Source organism: Carettochelys insculpta, chromosome 16 (assembly GCF_033958435.1).
Source record: "Carettochelys insculpta isolate YL-2023 chromosome 16, ASM3395843v1, whole genome shotgun sequence".
Classification (NCBI taxonomy): Eukaryota; Metazoa; Chordata; order Testudines; family Carettochelyidae; genus Carettochelys; species Carettochelys insculpta.
In genome coordinates this window covers 26346128-26368831 of record NC_134152.1, presented here as the reverse complement: position 1 = coordinate 26368831, position 22704 = coordinate 26346128, and the positions used below count along the sequence as shown (strand labels likewise).

At 51.8% G+C, this 22704-nt stretch overlaps 1 protein-coding gene across 1 annotated transcript; it reads left to right on the top strand.

Moving 5' to 3' along the window:
• Positions 1–7141: 7141 nt before the first annotated feature.
• COX19 (cytochrome c oxidase assembly factor COX19) lies at positions 7142–11409 on the top strand. Its single transcript, XM_075010652.1, has 3 exons — positions 7142–7339; positions 8999–9110; positions 10342–11409. Exons 1-3 carry the CDS (start codon positions 7258–7260, stop codon positions 10427–10429), a joined length of 282 nt encoding a protein of 93 aa, XP_074866753.1. The 5' UTR covers positions 7142–7257; the 3' UTR covers positions 10430–11409.
• The last annotated feature ends 11295 nt before the right edge of the window (positions 11410–22704 follow it).

Sequence of the window (22704 nt, the reverse complement as noted above, 5' to 3'; positions counted from 1 at the left end):
GAGACACAAACCCCTTCTACACCAGGCACTGCCCTTGCTCCACACCCTCCCCCCACCGCTTTTGTTCCACTCCGTCCTACCTTGCTGTTCCCACAGCCAAGGAGGTCCAGGGGACAAACAAGGTTGGAGGACCAGCACTGGCAAAAGGGCTATGCCCGCTGCACTCAGCAGCGGTGGCAAGGAAAGTACAGTAAGGCAGCTCGCTCCAGTGTGTGCTGCTCTCTGCCTCCCCCAACGGCTTCCTGCTGGGAAGTGTGGGGGTGCTACCTCCCCTCCCCAGAGCAGTGCAACTGGAGAGCACTGTGAGCTAGGGCTGCCCTTTCCTGAGTGCAGCCAGCGAGCGTGCGGGGGAGAGGAAGGGTGCACCCTCTAGCCCTGCTAGTCCCCCTGCCAGCTGCTGGCCCATCCCTCAAGATTGTGTGCCTCCCCTGCTCCCCATCAGCATCCAGGTGGCTCCAGCTTGCCCTGCTTTCCGGCCACACCACTCCGAGGGAGAGGTGGGACTGTCCCTGCATGTGCTGGAAGCAGAGCAGCACGGCTGGGGAGCAGTGTGAACTGGGGCAATCTTGCTGTATTTTTCCCCCCTATTCCAGCGTTGTGAGTCCTGACTCTGCCATTGAAATTTCCCAGGAGGATGAATTTGACCTCCTTAGGCGTGGGTGGGACAATGCATTAAGAGACTGTAAAACTGTTCCTTGTCTCCCTCGTCATCAAGTGCGGGAACATGTGAATTGATGACTGTGGCACTGATCATTACTGAACTGGAGCCAAAGAGTCATAAGATGCTTGTTGATTCCCCCTGGGAGGCTCTAGGAGCTGACTGGTGATCTTATTCCTAATGGCAAAGCCAACCCAGTAAATATCAGAGGGGTAGCCAAGTTAGTCTGTATCTTCAAAAACAACAATAAGTACTGTGGCACCTTACAGACTGAGATCTTTTGGAGCATAAGCTTTTGTGGGCAAAGACCCGCTTTGTCAGATGCATGAGTGGAAGTTCCAGAGTTGGAGTCTAAATTTATAGGCTCATGAAAAGAAGGGAGTCCCAGTCAAGAAGAGGGCCAGAGCTGACAAGGTCAGTTCAGCCACCCAGGATGTGGCCCATTATTAGCAGCTAATGTGGAGTTGTGAACATCAAGAGAAGAGAAATCAGGTCAATTCAGTTAGGCTACGTCTACACGTGAACCCTACATCGAAGTAGCCTATTTCGATGTGGCGACATCGAAATAGGCTATTTCGATGAATAACGTCTACACGTCCTCCAGGGCTGGCAACGTCGATGTTCAACATCAACGTTGCGCAGCACCACATCGAAATAGGCGCCGCGAGGGAACGTCTACACGCCAAAGTAGCACACATCAAAAAAGGGATGCCAGGCACAGCTGCAGACAGGGTCACAGGGCGGACTAGCGCTTCCGGGGCAACAGCTAGCCGCTCCCTGAAAGGGCCCCTCCCAGACACACTCAGCCTGCACAGCACGCAGTCTGAAGAGCCATAGGCGCACAGACCTCGGGCGATGCAGTCATGGACCCCCAGCAGCAGCAGCAGCAGCAGCAGCCAGAGGTCCACCCAGCTCTCCCTGCAGGAGCAGGGCTCGCCCTGATCCATGCCATGCAGGAGGCAGCTGAGCACCAACTTGCCACACCGGAGGAGGAGCAGCCCACAGGGGAGCAGGACTCAACCCCCAACTGTGCAGCACCCCGACCACCCCCCGCCTCACACGTCGCCGCCTGTGGAGCTACCCCACCAGCACCGACTGGTGCAAGCGGCTGGTGCTTGAGGAGTGGGACGACGACCGCTGGCTCAGCAACTTTAGGATGAGCCGGCAGACATTTATGGAGCTGTGCCAGTGGTCACCCCCGCACTCAGGCACCAGGACACCACCATGCGGCTTGCCCTCCCAGTGGAGAAACGGGTTGGCATCGCTGTCTGGAAGCTGGCCACTCCAGACAGCTACCGATCCGTGGGACAGCAGTTTGGCGTTGGCAAGGACACCGTCGGGGCAGTCCTCATGGAGGTAAGAGGACCCACGGGGGGAGGGGGAGGCAGCTCTGGGAGGGCAGGGGAGGGGAGGGGGGCCCTGGCAGGGGAGGGCGGGGCAGGGCAGGGGAGGGGAGGGGAGGGCAGGGCAGGGGGGCCCTGGCAGGGCAGGGCAGGGCAGGGCCACGCACCCCCTGCTCACCCCTCATTGGTGCTCTCCCATGTGCTTCCCCTGCAGGTCGTGCGCGCCATCAACGCCATGCTCCTCCACAGGCTTGTGAGGCTGGGGGACCCAGATGCCACCATCGCGGGCTTTGCCATGCTGGGCTTCCCCAATTGCTTCGGGGCTCTGGATGGGACTCACATCCCCATCCGTGCCCCGCAACACAGTGGAGGATGCTACATCAACCGCAAGGGCTATCATTCAGTGGTCCTCCAGGCCTTGGTGGACAGCTGGGGCCATTTCCAGGACGTTTATGTGGGCTGGCCTGGCAGCACCCACGACGCCCGGGTTTTCCGGAACTCGGGCCTGTGCCACCGGCTGGAGGCGGGGACCTACATCCCCCAGCGGGAGATCCCTGTGGGGGACACCACCATGCCCCTCTGCGTCATCGCAGATGTGGCGTACCCCCCTCCGGCCCTGGCTCATGCACCTGTACACGGGCCATCTCTCTGCCAGCCAGGAGCGCTTCAACCAGCGCCTGAACCACGCGCGCCAGGTGGTGGAGCGCTCATTTGGCCGCCTCAAAGGGCGCTGGAGATGTCTCCTGACCCGCTCGGATGCGGGCCCCAACAACATCCCCCAGACTGTGGGTGCCTGCTGCGCCCTACACAATCTGGTGGAGAGCAAGGGGGAGGCCTTTTTTCAGGGCTGGGCTGTGGAGGCCGGCAGGGCCGACGTGCAGCCACCCGCTGCCCCCAGTCGCCAGGTGGACCCCAAAGGGACCCGGGTCTGGGAGGCCCTGCGGGCCCACTTCGATGAGGCCGCGGGGTGAACTCTGCCAGGCCCCCCACTGCACCCCCCCCTCCTTCCTCCACAACACTCCCTGCCCCTACGCCCACACCACGGAGCACCCAACAGCACCCCCCCACACTTTTCCTGGACAAATAAAAGCACACACTTGTTTGTAAAATCAAACTCGTTTTCTTTTAACTGTTCTTTTAACTAATACCAAACTATATACAAGAACTTCTAACTATTATAAGTGAAACATAAAAAAGTATGCATATATATACAAAAAAAACCCAGGGATTGCAAGGAAGGAGAGAACTATTTACATGGGGGGGGGCACAGGGCAAACGGGGGCACAAATGAATAAGTCCAAACTATATACAAGGGTGGGGGGCACGTCCTGGGCCCCACGCCCCTATCGTCCGGCACTGGGGGTGGGCGGCTGGGAGCCCCGCCTTGGCTGCAGCCCTGTCCGGGGCTGGCTGGGGGCCAGGCAGACCAGCAGATACGTCCAGCGAGTCTCAGCTGGCCCCAGGTCTCCCTCGGCGGTCCGGCCCTCGGTGGTGGGTGGCGGGGCGACGGCGGACGGCGCGGCGACGAGCGGAGCAGCAGGTGGCGCGGCGGGGGGAGCACTCAGGGCAGGCGCAGCGGCAGCCGGCGCGGCATGGGGGGCCAGGTAGTCCACTAGCCGGTTGAAGGTCTCCATGTAGGCCCCCCATGCCTCTTGGCGCCAGGCCAGCGCCTGCTCCTGGAGATGGAGGCGGCGTTGCTCCACCCGCAGGCGCTGCTCCGCGACCTCCAGCTGCCGGCGGTGGAGGGCCAGCAGCTGGGGGTCCGTTGCCGTCGGGTGGTGGTGCTGGGTCTGCCGTCTTGCCCCCCTTGGGGCCGGTCGGTCCTCCACCGAGGGGCTGGCCTGGAGCGATGGCCCCGGAGGGGATTCCGGGACCACTGAAGCCTCGCCGGCGCTCTCTGGTCCTTCCGATGGTGCAGCTGCGGAACACAGGAGGGGGGGAAGAAGAGTGGAGACAGGCGTTAGTGTAGGCCCCGAGCCGTGGCCCTTGTCCCCTCACCCCTGTGCTGCAGGTTCCCCATCCCCGTCCCCGGGAGATGCTGCTGTGATGGGGTTCAAGGGTCCCCCTGCACTGCACCCCGTCCCCCGGCGGGAGTGACTCTCACTTCACTCAGCAGGGTCTGACAGGAGAGGTTTCTTAGGCAACAGATGCCCAGTTTCTCCCAGAAGTGACAGTACAGCAGTCAGAGACAGTCCTTCCAACCCGTCCTGGGGAGAAGACCCCAAGGGGTGCCCCTCTGGAGTGGAGCTTTCCCCCTCCTCAGGCTGGCTGCCTTCCAGCTCTCCCTTCCCCTAGCCTCTACCTGCCCCCCTCCCCCCAATTCAAAGCCAGCTCTGCTCCTCCCTCCTCTTTGTTCAGGGCAGAGGTGTAACCTGCCAGTTGTAGCCCCAGGATCATCCTTAGCCACTGGGAGCTATTCAGCTTGTTGCCCATATCTAGCCTGAGACTCGCATTTGCACTCCCCCCACTCCATCGCATGCTGCTGCTGGTGCTGCTGCGGGGTGTCCCACCCCCTCCTCCCGGGGGACCCTAGAGGTTCTGCTCCCCCCAGCCCCGGGGATGGGGCATGGCACTGTCGTGCTGGGTCGGGGGGCAGGGGCTGATGCACTCCTGTGAGGGACATGGCACTGCTGTCCTTGGGGCCATGGCCATCTGGGCATGTGGAGGGCCCTGGCCACATATCTATTACCCCACCCCTCAACCCTGGGGGGTGTACACCAGGGGGGTACATACCTGTAGGTCCACTCCCACGCTCAGGGGACACCCGGGGGGTGGACGCCTGGCTGCTGCTCCGGGATGGCAGGAGGAGGATCTGGAGCCCGGTGTCAGTGGAGGAGGAGTCCCCCTCCTCCTCCTCCTCCTCCTGCTCCGGTGCCACGGGGGTGGGCTCCAGGGGGGGCCCCCGGGGTGCGGGGCTTACCTCTGGGGCGGACTCCGGCTCCGGGGCCTGCTGGGGCTCCTCAGCCGAGGTATCAAGAGTGGCCGGAGGGGAGGAGGTGTGCCGGGGGCCCAGAATGTCCCTGAGCTCCCTGTAAAAGGGGCAAGTGACGGGGGCGGCCCCAGATCGGCCGGCCGCATCCCGGGCCCGGGCGTAACCCTGCCGCAGCTCTTTGACTTTACTCCGTACATGGTCAGGAGTGCGGGCAGGGTGACCCCGGGCGGCCAGGCCCTCGGCCAGCCGAGCGAACGCATCTGCGTTCCGCCTCTTGCTCCCCATTACCTGGAGCACCTCCTCCTCACTCCAGAGCCCCAGCAGGTCCCGAAGCTCGGCCTCTGTCCAGGAGGGGCCCCGCTGCCGCTTGCCACCCTGGCTGCCAGCCCGCGAGCCCTGGCTGCCCTGGCCCCCCTTGGGGGGGGTCCCCTGCGGGCACTGGGGGGGCTGCCGGGCGGCCATCGCAGCTGGGGGGCAGACAGTGGTGGCTCAGAGACATGCAGGCTGGCCGCGTGTCTGGGCTGTCGCCTGCATGTTCTGTCAGCTTTCTGCACAGGAAAGGGAAAGGGAGGGGGAGGGGACCTTTAAGGAGCCGCTCCACGTGGCCACCATTGAGCTGAGGGGCTGGAGAGAGCGTCTCTCAACCCCTCAGCTGATGGCCGCCATGGAGGACCCCGCAATTTCGATGTTGCGGGACGCGCTATTCCTATCCCCTCATGGGGTTAGCGGCTTCAACGTCTTGCCGCCTAACGTCGAAGTTAACGTCGAAATAGCGCCAAACACGTGTAGCCGTGACGGGCGCTATTTCGACGTTAGTGCCACTACGTCGAAGTAGCGTGCACGTGTAGACACGGCTTTAGAGAGGATATGGCCCATTATCAGTAGCTAATATGGAGGTGTGAACATCAGGAGAGGACAAACTGCTTTTGTAATTGGCCAGCCACCCCAAGTCTCTGCTCAATCCTTGATTGATGATGTCAAATTTGCAAATGAATTACAGCTCTGCAGTTTCTCTCCAGAGTCTGTTTTTGAAGTTGTTTTTTGTTGCAGGATAGCTACTTTTAAATCTGTTACTGAGTGTCCAGGTATTTTGCAACAAAACAAAAAAGCAGTCCAGTAGCACTTTAAAGACTAACAAAATGGATCTCCATTCCAAATGGCTGAATGTAGTGCCTTGCATGTTGAATAGTAACAGAGAGATAGCTGTGCTACTGGACTGCTTTTTTGTTTTGATAGTATATAGACTAGCGCAGCTATCTCTCTCTTAGGTGTTTTATATGTTACTATTCCTGATATCTGATTTGTGTCCCTTTATTCTTTTAAGCAGGCCGATTTGGCCAATGTATTTTGCAGTGAAGCATTACTGGCACATGATAGCATATATAATATATTAGTAGATGTGCAGGTGAACAAGTCCCTGATGGTGGGGTTGATGTGGTTAGGTCCTGTTATCATGTTGCTGGTGTAGATATGTGAGCAGAGCTGGCACTGAAGTTTGTTGTGGGGATTGGTTCCAGGTTTAGAGTGACTGTGTTGGGGTCTGTAGCTGCTGGTGAGAATTTGTTTCAAGTTGGCGGACTGTCTGTAGGTGAGGACTGGCCTGCCTCCCGAAGTCTGTGAGACGGAAGGAGCATTGTCCAGGGTGAGTTGTAGATCGCAGCTCTGGCCAAGGTAGCTCTGAAGGTCTTTAGCCCACACAAGCGTCTCCACCCCAAAGATGCGGTCTATCGGAGAAGACCAAGTCACTCAAAGCTGCTGCTGCCTGGCACGGCACAGGGGCTGGGGAGTGTGGAACTCAGCCCAGGGTGAAAGTGCCCCGACGTTATGAGGGCAACTGGCTGCGACTGGGCAGTGCCAAGAGACTGGGTGTCTGTCCTTGGGATCACACTGGTCCCAGGGCTCCCCTGCCTTCCCTGCCCTGGAAGGAGGCAGCTTTGCTAGGCCAGCACACTTCAGTGCCTGGCCAGGAACGGAGACCTGTGCATGGAACATCAGGCACTGGGCCAGGTCAGGCTGGGCGCAGCCCGTGCGCACGTCACTCGCAAATGATGTCACTGCGCGGTAGTGTTTCCATGGCAATGCCATTTCTTGGGTGGCGCTGCACCCGGGCAACGGTGGGAGGGACTGATACTGTTTCCACAGCGATGAGGCCTGGCGGGAGGAGGGCGGCCCTGCGGGGGCGGGGCCAGGCGCTGAGGTAAACGGACGACTAGGCGTCTCCCGCTCGATTGATTCGGTCCTCGCCGCCTCCGGCCTGATTCGGCGCTCGGCTGGCAGGGCTGCTGCTCCGCATCCGCGACCCGCGCGCTAGAAGCGCCGCCACCATGTCCACCGCCATGAACTTCGGCAGCAAAAGCTTCACGCCGCGGCCGCCGGACAAGGGCGCCTTCCCTTTGGATCACTTCGGTGCGCTGCGGGAGCGGCGTCTGCTCTGCCCCGCCCCCACGGGGGCCCAGCGAGCCGCCCTTGTGCCGCGGCCTAGAGAAACCTGTACCTCCCCCCCCCCCCACCAGCGCCGGGAGTCTCCCGCCCCGCTCTAAAGCCTGAAGCCCCGCCCCTTCCGCTGGGTTCCCCGTCCCCCCTCAGCGCCAGGAGCCCCTCCCTCTCTGCCAGCGACCCCCTGGCGTTCTCCTCTGCTGGGTGCCCCATCCCCCCTCAGCGCCAGGAGCCCCTCCCTCTCTGCCAGCGACCCCCTGGCGTTCTCCTCTGCTGGGTGCCCCATCCCCCCCTCAGCGCCAGGAGCCCCTCCCTCTCTGCCAGCGACCCCCTGGCGTTCTCCTCTGCTGGGTGCCCCATCCCCCCTCAGCGCCAGGAGCCCCTCCCCCTCTGCCAGCGACCCCCTGGCGTTCTCCTCTGCTGGGTGCCCCATCCCCCCTCAGCGCCAGGAGCCCCTCCCCCTCTGTCAGCGACCCCCTGGCGTTCTCCTCTGCTGGGTGCCCCATCCCCCCTCAGCGCCAGGAGCCCCTCCCCCTCTGCCAGCGACCCCCTGGCGTTCTCCTCTGCTGGGTGCCCCATCCCCCCTCAGCGCCAGGAGCCCCTCCCTCTCCAGCAGTGCTCTGCCCCCGCTCAGTCCCTCCGCCCGCAGCCACACATCGCCGGGTAACCCCACCCCCACCCCGCGTGCAGTCCCGCTCCTCCTCTGCCGGGTGCGCTGCGCTGGTGATACTGGGAATTTCACGGGCCAGAATGACACGAGAAGCTTCTTTCAAACAGCTGTATCTGGGCCAGGCGCCGCAGGCCCGATCCCCTTACGCCCCTAGCCCCGATCCCTTCCCAACAGGTGACCTGACACTGCAGATCCTGTTGTGGGTACCCTGTCCTATGTGCACAGGGAATAGCAATACCTTGTGAGAGAGGGCTGCGTGGAGCTAGGAGGCCTGGATGTCTCCTCCAGCCAGCTGAGAATGTTAGCTGCATGTAGGTCGCTGGCCTTTGTTCTTCCCCACTTCCACAGCCATGCTGCCCAAACTGATGTTCAGTATGGGCCAGGCGTAGCCTGGAGGCAGCCACAGACGCTCCCTGCCAGACTCCCCATCCGTGGATCTGTATTGCCAATACCCACAGATGGTGATCAGCCTAAACTGGTAGCAAGCACAATGCTCAGCACTGTCAGCTCTCGTGACTTTGCACAACTTGTTATACTGGCCGTTCCTCTTAAAATCCAAGCTTCTGGGGTCAAGTGATCGTGAGACTCTCCGTTTTCACCAACAAAGAACCTTTCTGGTTGCCGAATAAAACTTGAAAATGGGATCCCCAAAAGGCTGAAACACTAAAAGCCAAATAAGACCCCCAATTAGGTGGCCTTTAAAGTCACACAATTGTTTTCAATCATGTTTAGGATTCTGATTCATGATTCTTAGTTGCTTAGGGTCCCTTGAGATGCTGTGTAGGATCAGTTCCAGATTTTCATGTAGTTTGGTCTGTGAATTCACAAATAACTCTGTACAGCTTGAGAGAGGAGGGTCCAACCATATGCAGAACTTCTGTCTCCTTTACATATTTGTATCAGTGCTAGAGCATCACTCCAGATATTTTTATTGTTTTTAAATTTGTTTTCTGTTTTAGGTGAGTGTAAAGGATTTAAAGAGAAATTCATGAAATGTTTGAGAGCAAATCGCTTTGAGAATGCTTTGTGCCGACAGGAATCAAAGGAATATTTAGAATGCAGAATGGAGAGGCAAGTAAATCTCTTACAAGTATTAAACCGATCAGTTTTCATTTCAGGCTTGCGTGTGTGCATCATTGCCAGAGTACGTTCTTTAAGTGCATGACTGCATTTGCTTGTGAGATTGCAGATATCTGATTTTTCCTGTTTTTTCTTGTTGCTAGTTCCGCACAAAACAAAGCTGACCTTTCAATGCTAGATTCTTCTGTAACCGCACCCACTTTGGCCATCAGTAGGCATCAGAAATGAATTCACGTAGGCATTCATCTAGAGCCTTTCCTGAGTTATGGAAGTATGAAAAGAGCACCTATCTTCTTTAAAAACAGAAACCCTTTTCCACTTGGAGAACTCTTAACAGGACTACTCAAATTATAGTCATGGATTCAGACTGCGCTAAAGGCTGGTGTCATTGTAACATGTGGCCAGTTCAAATGCACACAACAGTTCGTTTTTAACTGTGAACCAGTTTCCTCTGCTGTCTCAATGGCACTTGTCCTCACTGTGGGCTGCATTCATAATATGCGTAAAGTTAAAAAGTTAACATGTTCCAGAGTTACTCAACTGTGGGGGAAAGGTATTGAAATGCTTCTGAAGGAGCGGATGCCAGTGTTCGCAAATGTCACTATTTTTCAAGTCTGGCCGAAAAATCGATTTAAGACACACAATTCCAGCTATGACAGTTGAATAGTTAGAATCAACCTAGGGTAGATTGATTTTTCTGGCCATCCATACAGCAGGAGAGTTTCTTCCATCGACTTCTCTTACTCTTCAATTTAGCATGTCCCCACCAGGCATGCTAGATGGAACCCCGGGTGATTGACCATGAACAAGTGGATCTTCCTGTAGGTATACACATACCCTGATAGTCATCCAGCATTTCACACTTAGCGGTTTTTATGGCTGTTTGGAAAAATCAGCTCTAATGCTTGTTGTCCATTTCCAAGATTCAGCTCAATTCCTAAATAACCTGTTGTCTTGCAGTACGAGCTATTTAACTAGAAAACTGGCCAGACAACAGAGCATTTATTGGACATTGCTGTTCTGGAATTGATACCTTGTGAGATTTTTGGTAGTTTGAGGGAGATGGATGGGGTGTGTGGTTAATGTTCTCTGAGCTACACTCTTGGACTCTTTTTACTTGTTGTTATTAGTGATGCTGCTGAATGAGATAGTCATAGTGCTAAGTTGACAATGACGCTCATTTGCAGTTTATGCTTTCTTTTTTTTTTTTTTAAACTATTAGGCAACTTATGGCTAAGGAACCATTGGAAAAATTGGGATTCAAAGATCTAATAGATGAAAAATCAGAAGAGAAGCATAGTAAATTATAATGAAGAGAAGACACCTCTACCCACATATTGTACACTGTTGTAGTACATATTGTACATTCTGTTTTATATCTTAATATATTCCTAAAAGGGTTGTGGGAAACCAGAGCTCTTTAGTCTAAAGTCTGATTTCTGAAAGAATAAAAGTGCTTTCTTTAGAATATGGCGGTATTCTAACTATGTCACAAGAGAAACAATATTTAATTGATTCCTTAGCACAGGCTTGCAGAGCAACAAGAAAAAACTGCACATATGCCACTTCTCAAAGTGTTCTTATTCTGTTAGATAAGTAACTCTTTGAAATAACTGAGATCTTTCATTTGAAATGGGTCTAAAAGGTAAAGTCTTTTGTATAAGCAAATTGTATTTTCAGGTGAAAAAGCTGATTTTACTAATAAGAGATTCAGGCCTGCTTTTTCTTCTCTGTTAATTACAAATATAAGACAAGTGTTACTCTTCTCTGTATCTGTGTAGATGAATATCAAAACATTGTAAAGTAATTTTTATTGTTGAAATCTCAGTGTAGACCTTTTAAAAAAGGTGAATGTGGCGCAGGTTTCAATAACACATTATTGGTGAACAAAGCAGGTGGAAATAGAATGCTTATATAGCATGTGATATGTGTATAATTTAAAACAAAACACGTTTGTATTAAATTCACTACTTAGATCTTGGTTGTGCAGCTTTTCTCATTCACCACTGTGTGAATGTTGCAGGTTGTTATTGATGTCTTTCTCCAGTCATATCATACACCTAACTCCCTCTTTAAGCGGTATGCATACAATTCAGCAGATTCTATTTTGTAACAAGGTATAGCCCCTTAATGGTGGGGTGTCTCTGCTTAGTGCTTTGGGTGTATTGTGTATGACTTGCTAACAGCTTCCTTTGATATGGAGAAAATAGACTCTGGGCAGGGACAGTATTTAGATGCATGTCCATAATAAAACACGAATTTGGGGCTAATTAAAACCACGTAACTTCAACCAAAATGTGGCTCCATGTTGTTCTTCTTACATTCTATATCTTTAAAAGTGTGGTAAGCAGGGTTGCCTAGTATCCCTGTGGGCATCTCCATATTGCCAATCTTGATTTTCTGGTCTGAAAAGAAAGCGGGGAGGAGGGATTGCACTCTGGGATGATGACATCAGATATCCACAAGCACTTGCGGTGCACTTTTTTTTCCTATAAGACATTGGCATAAAAACTCAGAAGGCAATGGGGCTGCAGGCACTGTGGGATAGGTATCTACAATGTGCTGCTAGTAAGGTTGAACCTAGCTAAGGCAATAGAGACACATTATATCAACTTTCTGGACATTTGCAGACACTCATCTTCAACTTTATAAAATGTGGCGGTAAAAAATGGACAGTCTTAGCGAGGCAGAGCCTTAGAGAGCCGACCTAAATGCTGTCCGCGTCAGCATTATGTCTGCAGGAGATGTTCTCTCACAGAAGTAGAGTAATAATGCCAACAGGTGGGTCCTCTCCCATCAGCATAGAACATCTTCTCCAGGCTCAGCAAGCACTCCTAGTGGAGACCTGCCTTAAAATAGGTTTGCCATTAAATTTATATATTGGCGCAAAGGCCTGGTTTGTGCTTAGATCACCGTAGCTGTAGTGCTCAGGAATGTGAAGAATCCCTACTGTAGGTATGCTGAATGACTGCTTGTGTAGATGTAGCCAATTTGAGAGAGGAATGCTGCTATTAACCTAAGTGCCGTAGCTCAGGGAGGTGAAGTTTCTATAGTGATGGAAATTCCCCTTCCATCACTGTAGTCTGTGTGTGTTTGCTACAGCATTATAGCGGCATGGCTATATTCTTATAGCAGTCATAGTCTGGACATGGCCTCTGAGCACTAAGAACATTGTTGCTTGTTGGTGGATTTCCACAGATATACCTGAAAGAAAATGAGTCTTAATTGATGCTGATATTTAATCCAAAAATTTGCACCAGTCAGGTTTATCCAGTCAGATGACCATCTGGAAGTGGGTTGAAATTTCAAAAATATAGAAATCATTCATTAAATCCTCTGTGCATTTATTTTTTCCAAAGTTCCCCATGTAATTCTTAGGCAGTCAGTAGTGTGGGACAGGGTTTGCTACTGATCTGTCTGGGAATGAGCACACTGTTGGTGCTAAACCAATAATTTACTCCAGTTCTTGCTGGTCTTTCTCTTCAAGTTTACAGTCTACATTTCCCTGGTTATCTCAGGTCTCCTGTCTAACAAGTATTCTTTCCTCTCTCTGAGGATTGATGTTGATGGATAGACATGGGACAGAAGACTTTTATTTCAATGTCATCCAATTCGAACTGACAATCAACAATCTAGGGGCATTGTTAGTTGAAAACAGACTTGCCCTTATGTTTTTATGCTGTTCTCTTTCACTGTCTAAATTATATCCTTCATTGAAATTAATACAATTACAGAAAAGCAGAGATTTTTATAGCTGAAACAGATATTAAAGAATTTTATGTTCAACCATTGAATGGGAGCTTTCCACAGTAAGAATGTGAGAAAATTATTAAAATAATCTCTACTATCTTTAGAATAAAGAAATCAAATTTCATGTCTCCATGCTCCCCGGATATTATAAGGGGGTGGAAATCCCTTGAGGCAATAAAGGAGCCCACCGGTGGTAGTAGTAGTGGACTAAGATTTGTCAATGATAGAGTTGTTTTTAGTCTCTAGATCATATCCTAAAAAGATAGTTACTCCATGGCATAAATGTTTTAGGAAAAACATGCTGTTGCTGCTTCTGTAGCCGTATCAGCAAGAGAAAAAACAGTCACTAAAGCTCTTGATGTGTGAATTCACAACTGATGAGCTGGAATGATATTTTTAATGTCTTAGGTTTTCTGAGGTGGAGAGTTTCTCTGGTCTCTAACCCCAGAAGCCCAAATCCTAGGCCAGCCTCAACAGGTCTGATAGACTGATAGGCCCAGAAAACAGTTGAAACTGCTCTGAAGAAGGTCCAACAAGAGATCCTTCTGGGTGTTGTGAGTCAGTCTGCAGCTGTATTCCCTCTAAGCTTTTCTATCCACGTGTGGAATAAATATGTGCTTGGAGGCATATGTGAATGTGCACCACCAGTAGGAACAAAAAGGCTTGCCCTGGAATCTCTCCAGAGTGGCTGCACAAGAGCACAGCTCACAGGAACGCTGGTCTGCAGTGGGTGCCTTTGACTGCGTAAGAGCTGTTGCTGTTGTCAGAAGGTTCCTATCCAGCACGGACTGATTGGACTGCACAGTCATCGAGGGGATGGCACAGCAGCTGTATCCTTCAGCGGAGACTGAACTAACACCAGCAACTCCACAGGACAGAAGCGTGGGGTTGGAAACTATGACCCCCTTTCCTCCTGGTTTGGGCCCAATTTTCATTCCTTTAGTTGGCACATGCATCTTGCCCTGCCTGTGGAGAAAGTTCAGTGAGCTTTGCAACACTGTCCCTCTTGGGCCTACAACTCTGCAGGAGTTCTCAGTGCCTGGAGCTATTTGGAGTGTAATTGTCTGGGTAGGGGAAAGTCACACACTGTCTAGCTCTGTGGAGAAGGTAACACGCTGGGGCATAGTTCAGACAGGTGATAAGATGGGCCCCAGGACAGCTGAGATGTGAGACAGGTATTGACAGAGATGCTCCAATGCAACTAAAGGGTGGTGGGAGGGGTTGGGCAGTCTAAGTCCTTTCTCCATCACTACGGAACAACTTGGGAGCCATTTTACCAGAGCAACATTCCAGAATTCCAGGAAGTCCTGTGGCAGTTCCTTTGCCCACAAAAGCTTATGCTCCAAAACATGTTAGTCTATAAGGTGCCACAGGACTTCTTGTTGTTCTCGAAGATACAGACTAACACGGCGACCTCTCTGATATTGTTCCAGACTTCCGTGCCTCCCACTCCCACAGCTCCTGCGGGGAGATGGGGTGATCCAGCCCATCTTTTGCCAGGCAAGTTCCTTTTTAAACTGTAATTCTGTGTGTAGGATCAGAATTTGTGTCTCAGGCCTTGCTTTAAAATGACACCTGTCTTTAAACCAAAGCAAACTCATGGACGGGTGATCTATCGTTCTGTGCCTCAATCCAGGAGCAAGCCCTCTTACGGTAGGGTGTATGCTGGAAGGACTCGGCTAAGATCAGCGGGTTTGCTGTGTCTCAGGGTGACTGAGCTCCTGTATGTAATGCCTGCAGTATGGAGTTAACTCACCACTTGTCTGCTCTTAATTCCCACTGGTGCTGGGGCAATGTGTATATTGGAGAATACTGCTGAGCAAAACCATCCCATCCCTAGGACACATGCGGCAGTCGCCTGAGGCCCTGCACCTCTGGCAGCACTGTGCTTTTGGGGGTCCCGCAGCCCCGCAATCATCCTATGAACAGGAGGGATTGAGGGAATACAGGGCCTGGCACTGCACCATAGGGATGCTTCACTCCACCACCCTTCTGGCCTCTGCACCCTGTGGTGGGAAGTGGAGTGCCCCAGTGCCAAGCCTGTGGAGAAGCAGGATGCAGCAGGCTGGGAAGGTAGCTCAGCAGAGCTCTGTTATGGCTCCTGCCGCCTGCATGGTCAATGGTGAGACTGCTGCCGCCCACATGTTGCTTGGGGGAGAGGACAGGCTGAGAAAGGGGGTGGGACCTGTGGCTTGGTGTGGGGAGGTTGCTCCAAGTCTGGGGCAGTTGGGGTCAGTTGCCTCAGGCCCTCCCCACCCCACCCCAGACAGCTTTATTGCTGAGGGCCATTGAACCACTCTGCAAACCCTGCATATGATGGAAATGCATCCGGAAGTGAGGGGCTGCTGCACTCCTCGCACGCCCCCCATGCTCCGATCCAGCACCTATGCACGGCATGAGAAGCAAAGTCGGGTCTGTGCCTGTGCATCAGTCTCCAGCCAGCCTTAGCCCCAAGTGCGATTGTGCCGCTGTGCCTTCCACCACCTTCATTCTCCTGCAAAAGCGGTAGTGAAGCACCACCCAGTGGAAAGTCAGGGCAACTGTGGGGAGTTAGATAGCTGCTGACCAGGGATCCACTGAAACACCTCCAGCTTCATATGTCTTATGTAAATGGAGTTATAACTGGCTTGGAAAAAAAACAGCTTACTCCTATGCACTCAGCACTGACGCCTTTGCTGGCTAGCTGGTGCAATAAAGGAAATCAAGCCATTTAGACAAAAGACCTTGAATCTCTGATCGCCACAGCTTTCCCTTTCCAGGGTAACTCCAGGCTTTCTACTAGTCAAATTCCCATCACAATGGCCCCGGGGAGGTTCTAGCTCAGTAAAACTCCAAGCACTGTACCTAATGACAGTCTCACCCAAGGAATCGCTTAGCTGTGATTCCCTGGGGTAGCCCTTCTCTAGACAATGGTCCCTCTATTGTTCTCACCTGGGGCAGAACTGTTCTGTGCACCAAGGCATGTGCAGATGTGCACCACCCATTGAAATGTATGCTGTTGGCTGCTGCCCGCTGCAGGCGCTCTGCTTGTTGGTTGGGTAGCATTTGAATTTCTCCTGGGCGGCTACCCAAATGCTCAGCTTAGAGTAGGGACGGACCAAAATATGGCTCGATGCAGCCTGCCGAGCCCCTGCATCCAGCCTGTGGACGCAGCAGGGAGCCTCAGGCAGGCTCACTGCTTCACCCCTCCTGCTGCTCAGAAAAGCAGCTCCAGTGCCCTGTTTCTTTCATTAGGCACAAGTCTGGCAGGAGGGGACAGAGCCTTCAAGCACTGCCCACCCCCCAGCACAATCTCATTGGCTGGTTTCGGGCCAATGGGAGGTTTTTTTTTTTTTAAATACTCCTCCCCCACCCACAGGCTCACAGACACAGATGGACCCTGCTATGGCCTTGCAGGCAGTGAGCTGCCTGTAAAATTAGCTGGACTGCTGGTCAGGAGTGCTAGGTAAGTTTCTTCATCAGAGCGTGCCTCTGGCACTCCAGCCCCACCCTGTCCCCACACATAACCCAACCCTTTGCCCTCTCCTCCACCCTAATCCACACCCTCCTCCCCCCCAAGCACCCACACCCCCTCCCAGACATTACACCCCAATCACCTGCTCAAGTGCACAACAGCCCACTCCTGTTCTAGGTCACACCCCAAACGTCAGCACCTGCACAGTCCCCTGCCCCAGGTCACCACTCCCTGCTATCCTAGGTCACAATCCAAACCCCTGCATCCCAGTCCCCTGCCCCAGGTCACACCACTTCCTTCACCCAAACTCCCTCCCAGACCCCACACCCCTTCCTGCACCCCAGTCCTCAACCCAAACTCCTTTTTGCACCCAACCTCCATCCCAGTTCCCACACCACGTCCTTTAATATCATGGAAGAGTGCAGCCCTTGACCACTTCCCAAATTCTTGGCATGGCCCTGCCTCCCATCAAAAATTATTGCCCTCCCCTGTCTTAGAGAGAGCACTGCTTGCAGTGTAACCATAACCATTCTGTGCCTCTATTTAGCCACCCATATAATGGGGCTCTTAGGTCTCACCTTTCTTAAACACAGGGTTAGTAAATTAACCTTTCTAAAGCACCTGGAATGCTCTGTCTGTAAAGGTCTGAGCCAGCTCCCACTTTCCGTTACAACATTGCTGCTGCACAGACAGTATTGTATAGTTTTGAGAGCTGAGTTCCTTTCCCACCTCACTGTTCTTTATCAAGCAGAATCAAACATGTCTTAAGGTCACACCCCACCACATCCTGGGAGCTTATTTTCAGCTGCGTTCTGCTCCATCACCACAACCTGCAAGCAAGGCATGATTTATGAGACATTACATGCAGCAGTTTCTCCTTGGAATGTTCACCTGTCTGCCTTGAATGGGGGCCAAAAACAAAACCGATGAAAAGACACTGTAATCAGACACTTAAGCAAGTTCAGGCCACAGTACAATGAGCCAGACAGGGCAGCCACCCACCCAGTTGCCTGTAAATAAGCAGAGAGGTAGCCGTGTTAGTCTGTACTCCGACAAAACAAAGCAGCAGAAATGTAGCACATTAAAGACTTACCAAATAATTTATTCAGTGATGAGCTTTTGTGGGGCAGACCCACTTCTTCAAATCAATTTCCTTTCCAATACAGACTGACACCCATAAGTACAGAGGACCAAAAAGAACAAGAACTGTACTTATGGGTGTCCGTCTGTATTGCAAATGAAATTGATCTGAATAAGTGGGTCTGTACCATGGAACCTCACCACCTAATGAATCATTTGTTTTGTCTTTCAAGTGCTACACACCTGCTGCTTTCTTTTGTAAATAAGCAGTCACAGTGGCTTCTGCTGCTACTGTCGGTGCTTGGTGGGGAATTGTGTCTGAGCACCCTGGCATCAGTCAGATATGAGAGGGTGATGGGGAACTCCAGAAGAGTGTGACCTGCCAAATAGCACTGATGCATGGGTTCTCATCATGCAGGTCTCATCCACCCACTTGCTCTTTCTTTATGAAGAGAGGAGGCCTGAAGTTTTCTCTAGTGACATGGGTTCATCGTCTGAAAAAAAGTTGAGAACTGCTGGCCTAAGGCGGCAACCTTTTGGCAGGATGGTCTGTACCTTCTTTTTGTCTTCCCTGGACACTGTGTGATCCTTGCAAAATGGTCACAAGACTCTTGATCCAGGCACAAAATCTATTTTACCTTCTTTTGTCATAATGGGGGAAAAAAACCTCTCCTGATATTTTACTCACCCAAAAAACCCACACTCAGTTGGGCAAAGAGATGGGTTGAATTTTGCAACAGTGAGTTACTATCTGAGATGCCCTATTAAAACTATGTCAGTGAAGAATTATTATTATTTCATTGTTGTTAACAGTTGGACTTAGTCTTCCCTGGTGCATCTGTCTTGGATGAGGGACACATAGGCCGTGTCTACACGTGCACGCGACTTTGAAGTAGCGGCGCCAACTTCGAAATAGCGCCCGTCACGGCTACACATGTTGGGAGCTATTTCAAAGTTGAAATCGACATTAGGTGGCGAGACGTCGAAGTCGCTAACCCCATGAGGGGATGGGAATAGCGCCCTACTTCGAAGTTGAACGTCGAAGTAGGGCACGTGTAGACGATCTGCGTCCCACAACATCGAAATAGTGGGGTCCGCCATGGCGGCCATCAGCTGAGGGGTTGAGAGACGCTCTGTCTCCAGCCCCTGCGGGGCTCTATGGTCATCGTGTGCAGCAGCCTTTAGCCCAGGGCTTCTGGCTGCTGCTGCTGCAGCTGGGGATCCATGCTGCATGCACGGGGTCTGCAACCAGTTGTCGGCTCTGTGGATCTTGTGTTGTTTAGTGCAACTGTGTCTGGGAGGGGCCCTTTAAGGGAGCGGCTTGCTGTTGAGTCCTCCCTGTGACCCTGTCGGCAGCTGTTCCTGGCACCCTTATTTCGATGTGTGCTACTTTGGCATGTAGACGTTCCCTCGCAGCACCTATTTCGATGTGGTGCTGCCCAACGTCGAAGTTGAACGTCGCCATTGCCAGCCCGGGAGGACGTGTAGACGTTATTCATCGAAATAGACTATTTCGATGTCGCTACATCAAAATAAGCTATTTCGATGTAGTGTGCACGTGTAGACGTAGCCATAGTATAACAAAACAATTAAAAATAATGAAAAGTCCTCTGGCACCTTCAAGACTAACACATTTATTTGGGCATAAACTTTTGTAGTTAAAACTCACTACATCAGATTCATGGTCACAAAATGCTCAGTCCAAGCACAAAATCTATTTGCATCCGATGACTGCCTTAGCCTGTGTTAAGTCAGGGCACTGTATATTTGTGTCCACACCAGCAAGCCTTCCCCTGACTCTTGTTACCAATAGTGCAATGCTAGCAGCCATGGGGGGTGCTGGTTTACTAAGGGTGCCAGGCAGTCACACCAGCATGTCATTGTGATGAGGTGGACTAAGCCTTGACACTCTCTAGAGGAGTCTAGAGGCCTTGCCACACCCTGTGAGGAGCAGACAAGAGGTCCTCCAGAGAGGATAGAGCAGCTGTCTCAATGGCAGCCAATCAGGGCCCAGCTGGCCAATATAAAAGAAGCTGCTGGGCTAGTGCTAGGTAGTTACATTCAGGATCTCTTGTCAGACAGATGCTTAATACAGCCTGGGAGCCCAGCAGCACTTGGGCTTTGACCTGAGAGTGCTGAGCTTTGACCTGGATAAGACCCTTTCCCATTGGCTGGCTCCTGGTGAAGGAGCTGAGAGCCCCCTGAACTGGGTGTGTTGGATCCCACCTTCAGGACTCAGAAGGCAATGGTCAAGACTGTGCAGAGTGTCCTTGGGTGCAAAGGGACACCTGAGAGCAGGCCTACCCTGTTAAAATCATCTGAGCAGGGTTAGGCAACACAGATGTTAATGCCTTTTCTCCACTGCTCCTATTGGTGAAACTGAACTGGGGACAGCAAGGATGTTAAATGCAAGGAAAAATGACACAGCCCATTAGCGGTAGTTTCCTTTCCTCCTTAAACCATGGTTTCCCTCACTGGGGTGTGTGACCCCCTGGGGGGGTGATGAAATTCCAGGGGAGCATGAGGCAACCCAGCCCCCACCATCATTTCCCCCCACCCAAAGAAACAGCTGGCCTTTGCTTCCAGCTCTCAGCCCCTGCCATTTTATGTAGGTGATCCAGTGCAGCTGCTATAAAAAGCAGATGCCTTCTGCAAAGGTGAGTGAGTGCAGGTTGAGGAGGAGGAGGAGGGGTTAGTTGGGGGGCTGAGAGTGCCTGGCTTGGGTGAGAGGGATGAGGGTAGGATGAGAGCAGGGGAGCTGGTGGTGCTTGGCTTTGTGGGAGAGGAGGGGCTTGGCAAGCAGCTTGAGCAGCGTGGGACTCAGGCAGGTGGGTGGCTGGCATGGGCAGCTCTGGGGGCTGGCACAGGGCTCGGGGGCTGGCACAGGGCTCAGGAGCTGGCCAGCTGGGACTGTGCCAGGCACTGCAAGGGGACAAGAAAAACCATTTGTGCTTATTTTTAATTTTAAATAACATTTTTCTATCAAGTTTTTGTGTTTATTTTAAATTATGAACTGAATCTTTTTGTTAAAAGGGGGTTGGATGATGGTAGAGAAGAGGTGGGGGGACACGAGGGTTTCTCAAAAATCAAAAGCGGAGGCTTGGTGCCAAAAGCTTTGGGAACCACTGTCCTAAAGAGAAACTTCCCTGTGTTTTTTAAGGCTACATCTACCCAGGAAGTGTTGCCACGCAGACTTGTCCTCCTGTTCCTAATGAATATCAGCACATTTATTTCCTTCTCTCGCTCATGCCACTCGCGAATGAGTGGACCCCTCACTAACACACTGGCTCACCGTAATTTATGATAAGATTTACAAGAGCTCCATTAAATGTTTGGTTGGTGTGGACTGTTCCACCTCAGCCACAATAAAGTATTTCCTAAGTGAAATAGTTGTGGCAGCTCATTAACCTGGCTTGATTCATTTTATGCTAAGTTTCAAGGCTTTTATCCACAAGAGTCAGTATCCTTATGTCCAGATTAAGAATATGGAGATTTGCAAAGGCACAAAGGGAAGTCAAGTGCCCAGATCCCCGTGGCTGTCAATGCAAGTTGGGTGCCTAGCTACCCTTCCCCCAGGTTTTTTTTTTCACTCCTCTTTCTTTGAAGAACTCTGGCAAAGCTGTTTCCATCCATCGAGCAGAGGGGTTTTTTTGGCTCGCAGATTTCAGGATAAAATGCTTTGCAATTTAGCTGACAATGCCATATGGCTTCCAATGCAAAATGTCAGTGTCATCACTAGAGACAAGGCCTTCAGAGATAGCAACCCAAATGAGTTGCGTAGGCTTGCAGAGTTCCTGTTAAGCTGCAGCATGTGTGTTAGTTTCCTGGGGACCACTGTTCTTATGGTGCAGTGGAAGCAGAGTGGCACATCCTCACCGTGAGTAGTGTTGTACTTAAAAGAACTATGCAGGATCTTTTGCAGGGGGATAAGGCAAAACACCACATTTATTGGTAATACATATATCAGTCATTACTTTATCATATGCATATGGCATATTACATTCATGCACTCACTCAAATGCACAAATACACTCTGTCTCTTTATTGTTACCAACTAGTTGCTCCCCGTAACATCACTGATCAGGTGAGTTAGGTAGGAAGGGGCTGGAGCCCGGCTTTTGTTGATCCAGGTCAGTGCTCCAATGTTGAGAAGTCAAGACATGGGGGTCTCCCTGCAAGATACCTAAGATTTATAGCAGCTTCCATCTCATGCAGATCTATAGTGATTAGTCACACATTAGTTCATGCATGTGCAGAACCTGTGGAGCCTTCTTTGGAGTGTTTTTATGCTGCCACGTTTCAAAGGAGGTGTTTCCAAAACAAGTACTTGATGCTGACTCCAAAGCCCTAGATATGTCCAGTCTTCTTTTAATGAGCCCACTTCACAGGTCTGACTGTTGTTGGATCTGGCTTCCGTCCCCTTTCCAACCATTACTGTTGCTGGAGATGCTTGCCTTCCATGCCTCATCCATTCACACTTCATTCACTCAAAAGGGCAATCAATGAAGAAAAAGGGGAGACATCTAGTCTGGTATAAAGACGTGTTCTTTTCCTTAATACAAAAGACTTAAAATTTATAACAAGTTTATATGGAAAAGGACTTTACACAGAGATAGACTTGATATAAAGTTATGTGAAAATGAAGGTTATATCTGAAGAGACTTAACACAGAGGTTGTATGAAGATGAGCTACACATAGGAAAATGATTAATACAGAGATGTATCTACATAGTAAAGCAATTAATACAGAGATGGATCTATAGTAGCACCCTTTTACATCGGGGTGCAAGGCTGCCAGAGAGCCTCATCTCTCATATTCCCCTAATGACCACTTCTTCAGCCATTCAATGGACTGGTTCTCTCCAGGTGGTCTGTAGCCTGGACCTCCAGGTAGGTTGTATAGTGGTGAATCATACTTTAGTCTGCCGTTTCTGGCAGGGAGGTAATCAGTCGCTTCAGAAAAGAAACATCTCTCTATCTGTCCATCTTGCAGCTGATGGGAGAATCCAATTACTGGCCAACTTTTCATTGGTCTTCCTGGGACATTTTAGATAGGATTGCCAGATTTTTATGGAGGCTTGCAGGACAGGCAGCCTCAGCCGTGGGATCCCTGGCTGGTGGGGGTCCCAGGATGCCCTACGGCTGAGAGGCTACTGCAGCTGGGAGGTTGCCACTTGGCTGTTGGGCAGGGGACCCTGAATGCCATTTGTCTCTCAACCACGGGGCTGCCTGGGTCCCCCCCATGCCCCCAGCTGGGGGTTCCCACAGCTGGAAGGTAGAGTCCCACTGGCAACCCCAGCT

Excerpts from the sequence above, each read along its gene's own strand:
- COX19 (XM_075010652.1), top strand. The coding sequence starts at position 7,258 with ATGTCCACCGCCATGAACTTCGGCAGCAAAAGCTTCACGCCGCGGCCG. Across the intron at positions 7,340-8,998 it reads CTTCCCTTTGGATCACTTCG|GTGAGTGTAAAGGATTTAAA; the intron begins GTGCGCTGCGGG and ends TTTCTGTTTTAG. Across the intron at positions 9,111-10,341 it reads TTAGAATGCAGAATGGAGAG|GCAACTTATGGCTAAGGAAC; the intron begins GCAAGTAAATCT and ends TTAAACTATTAG.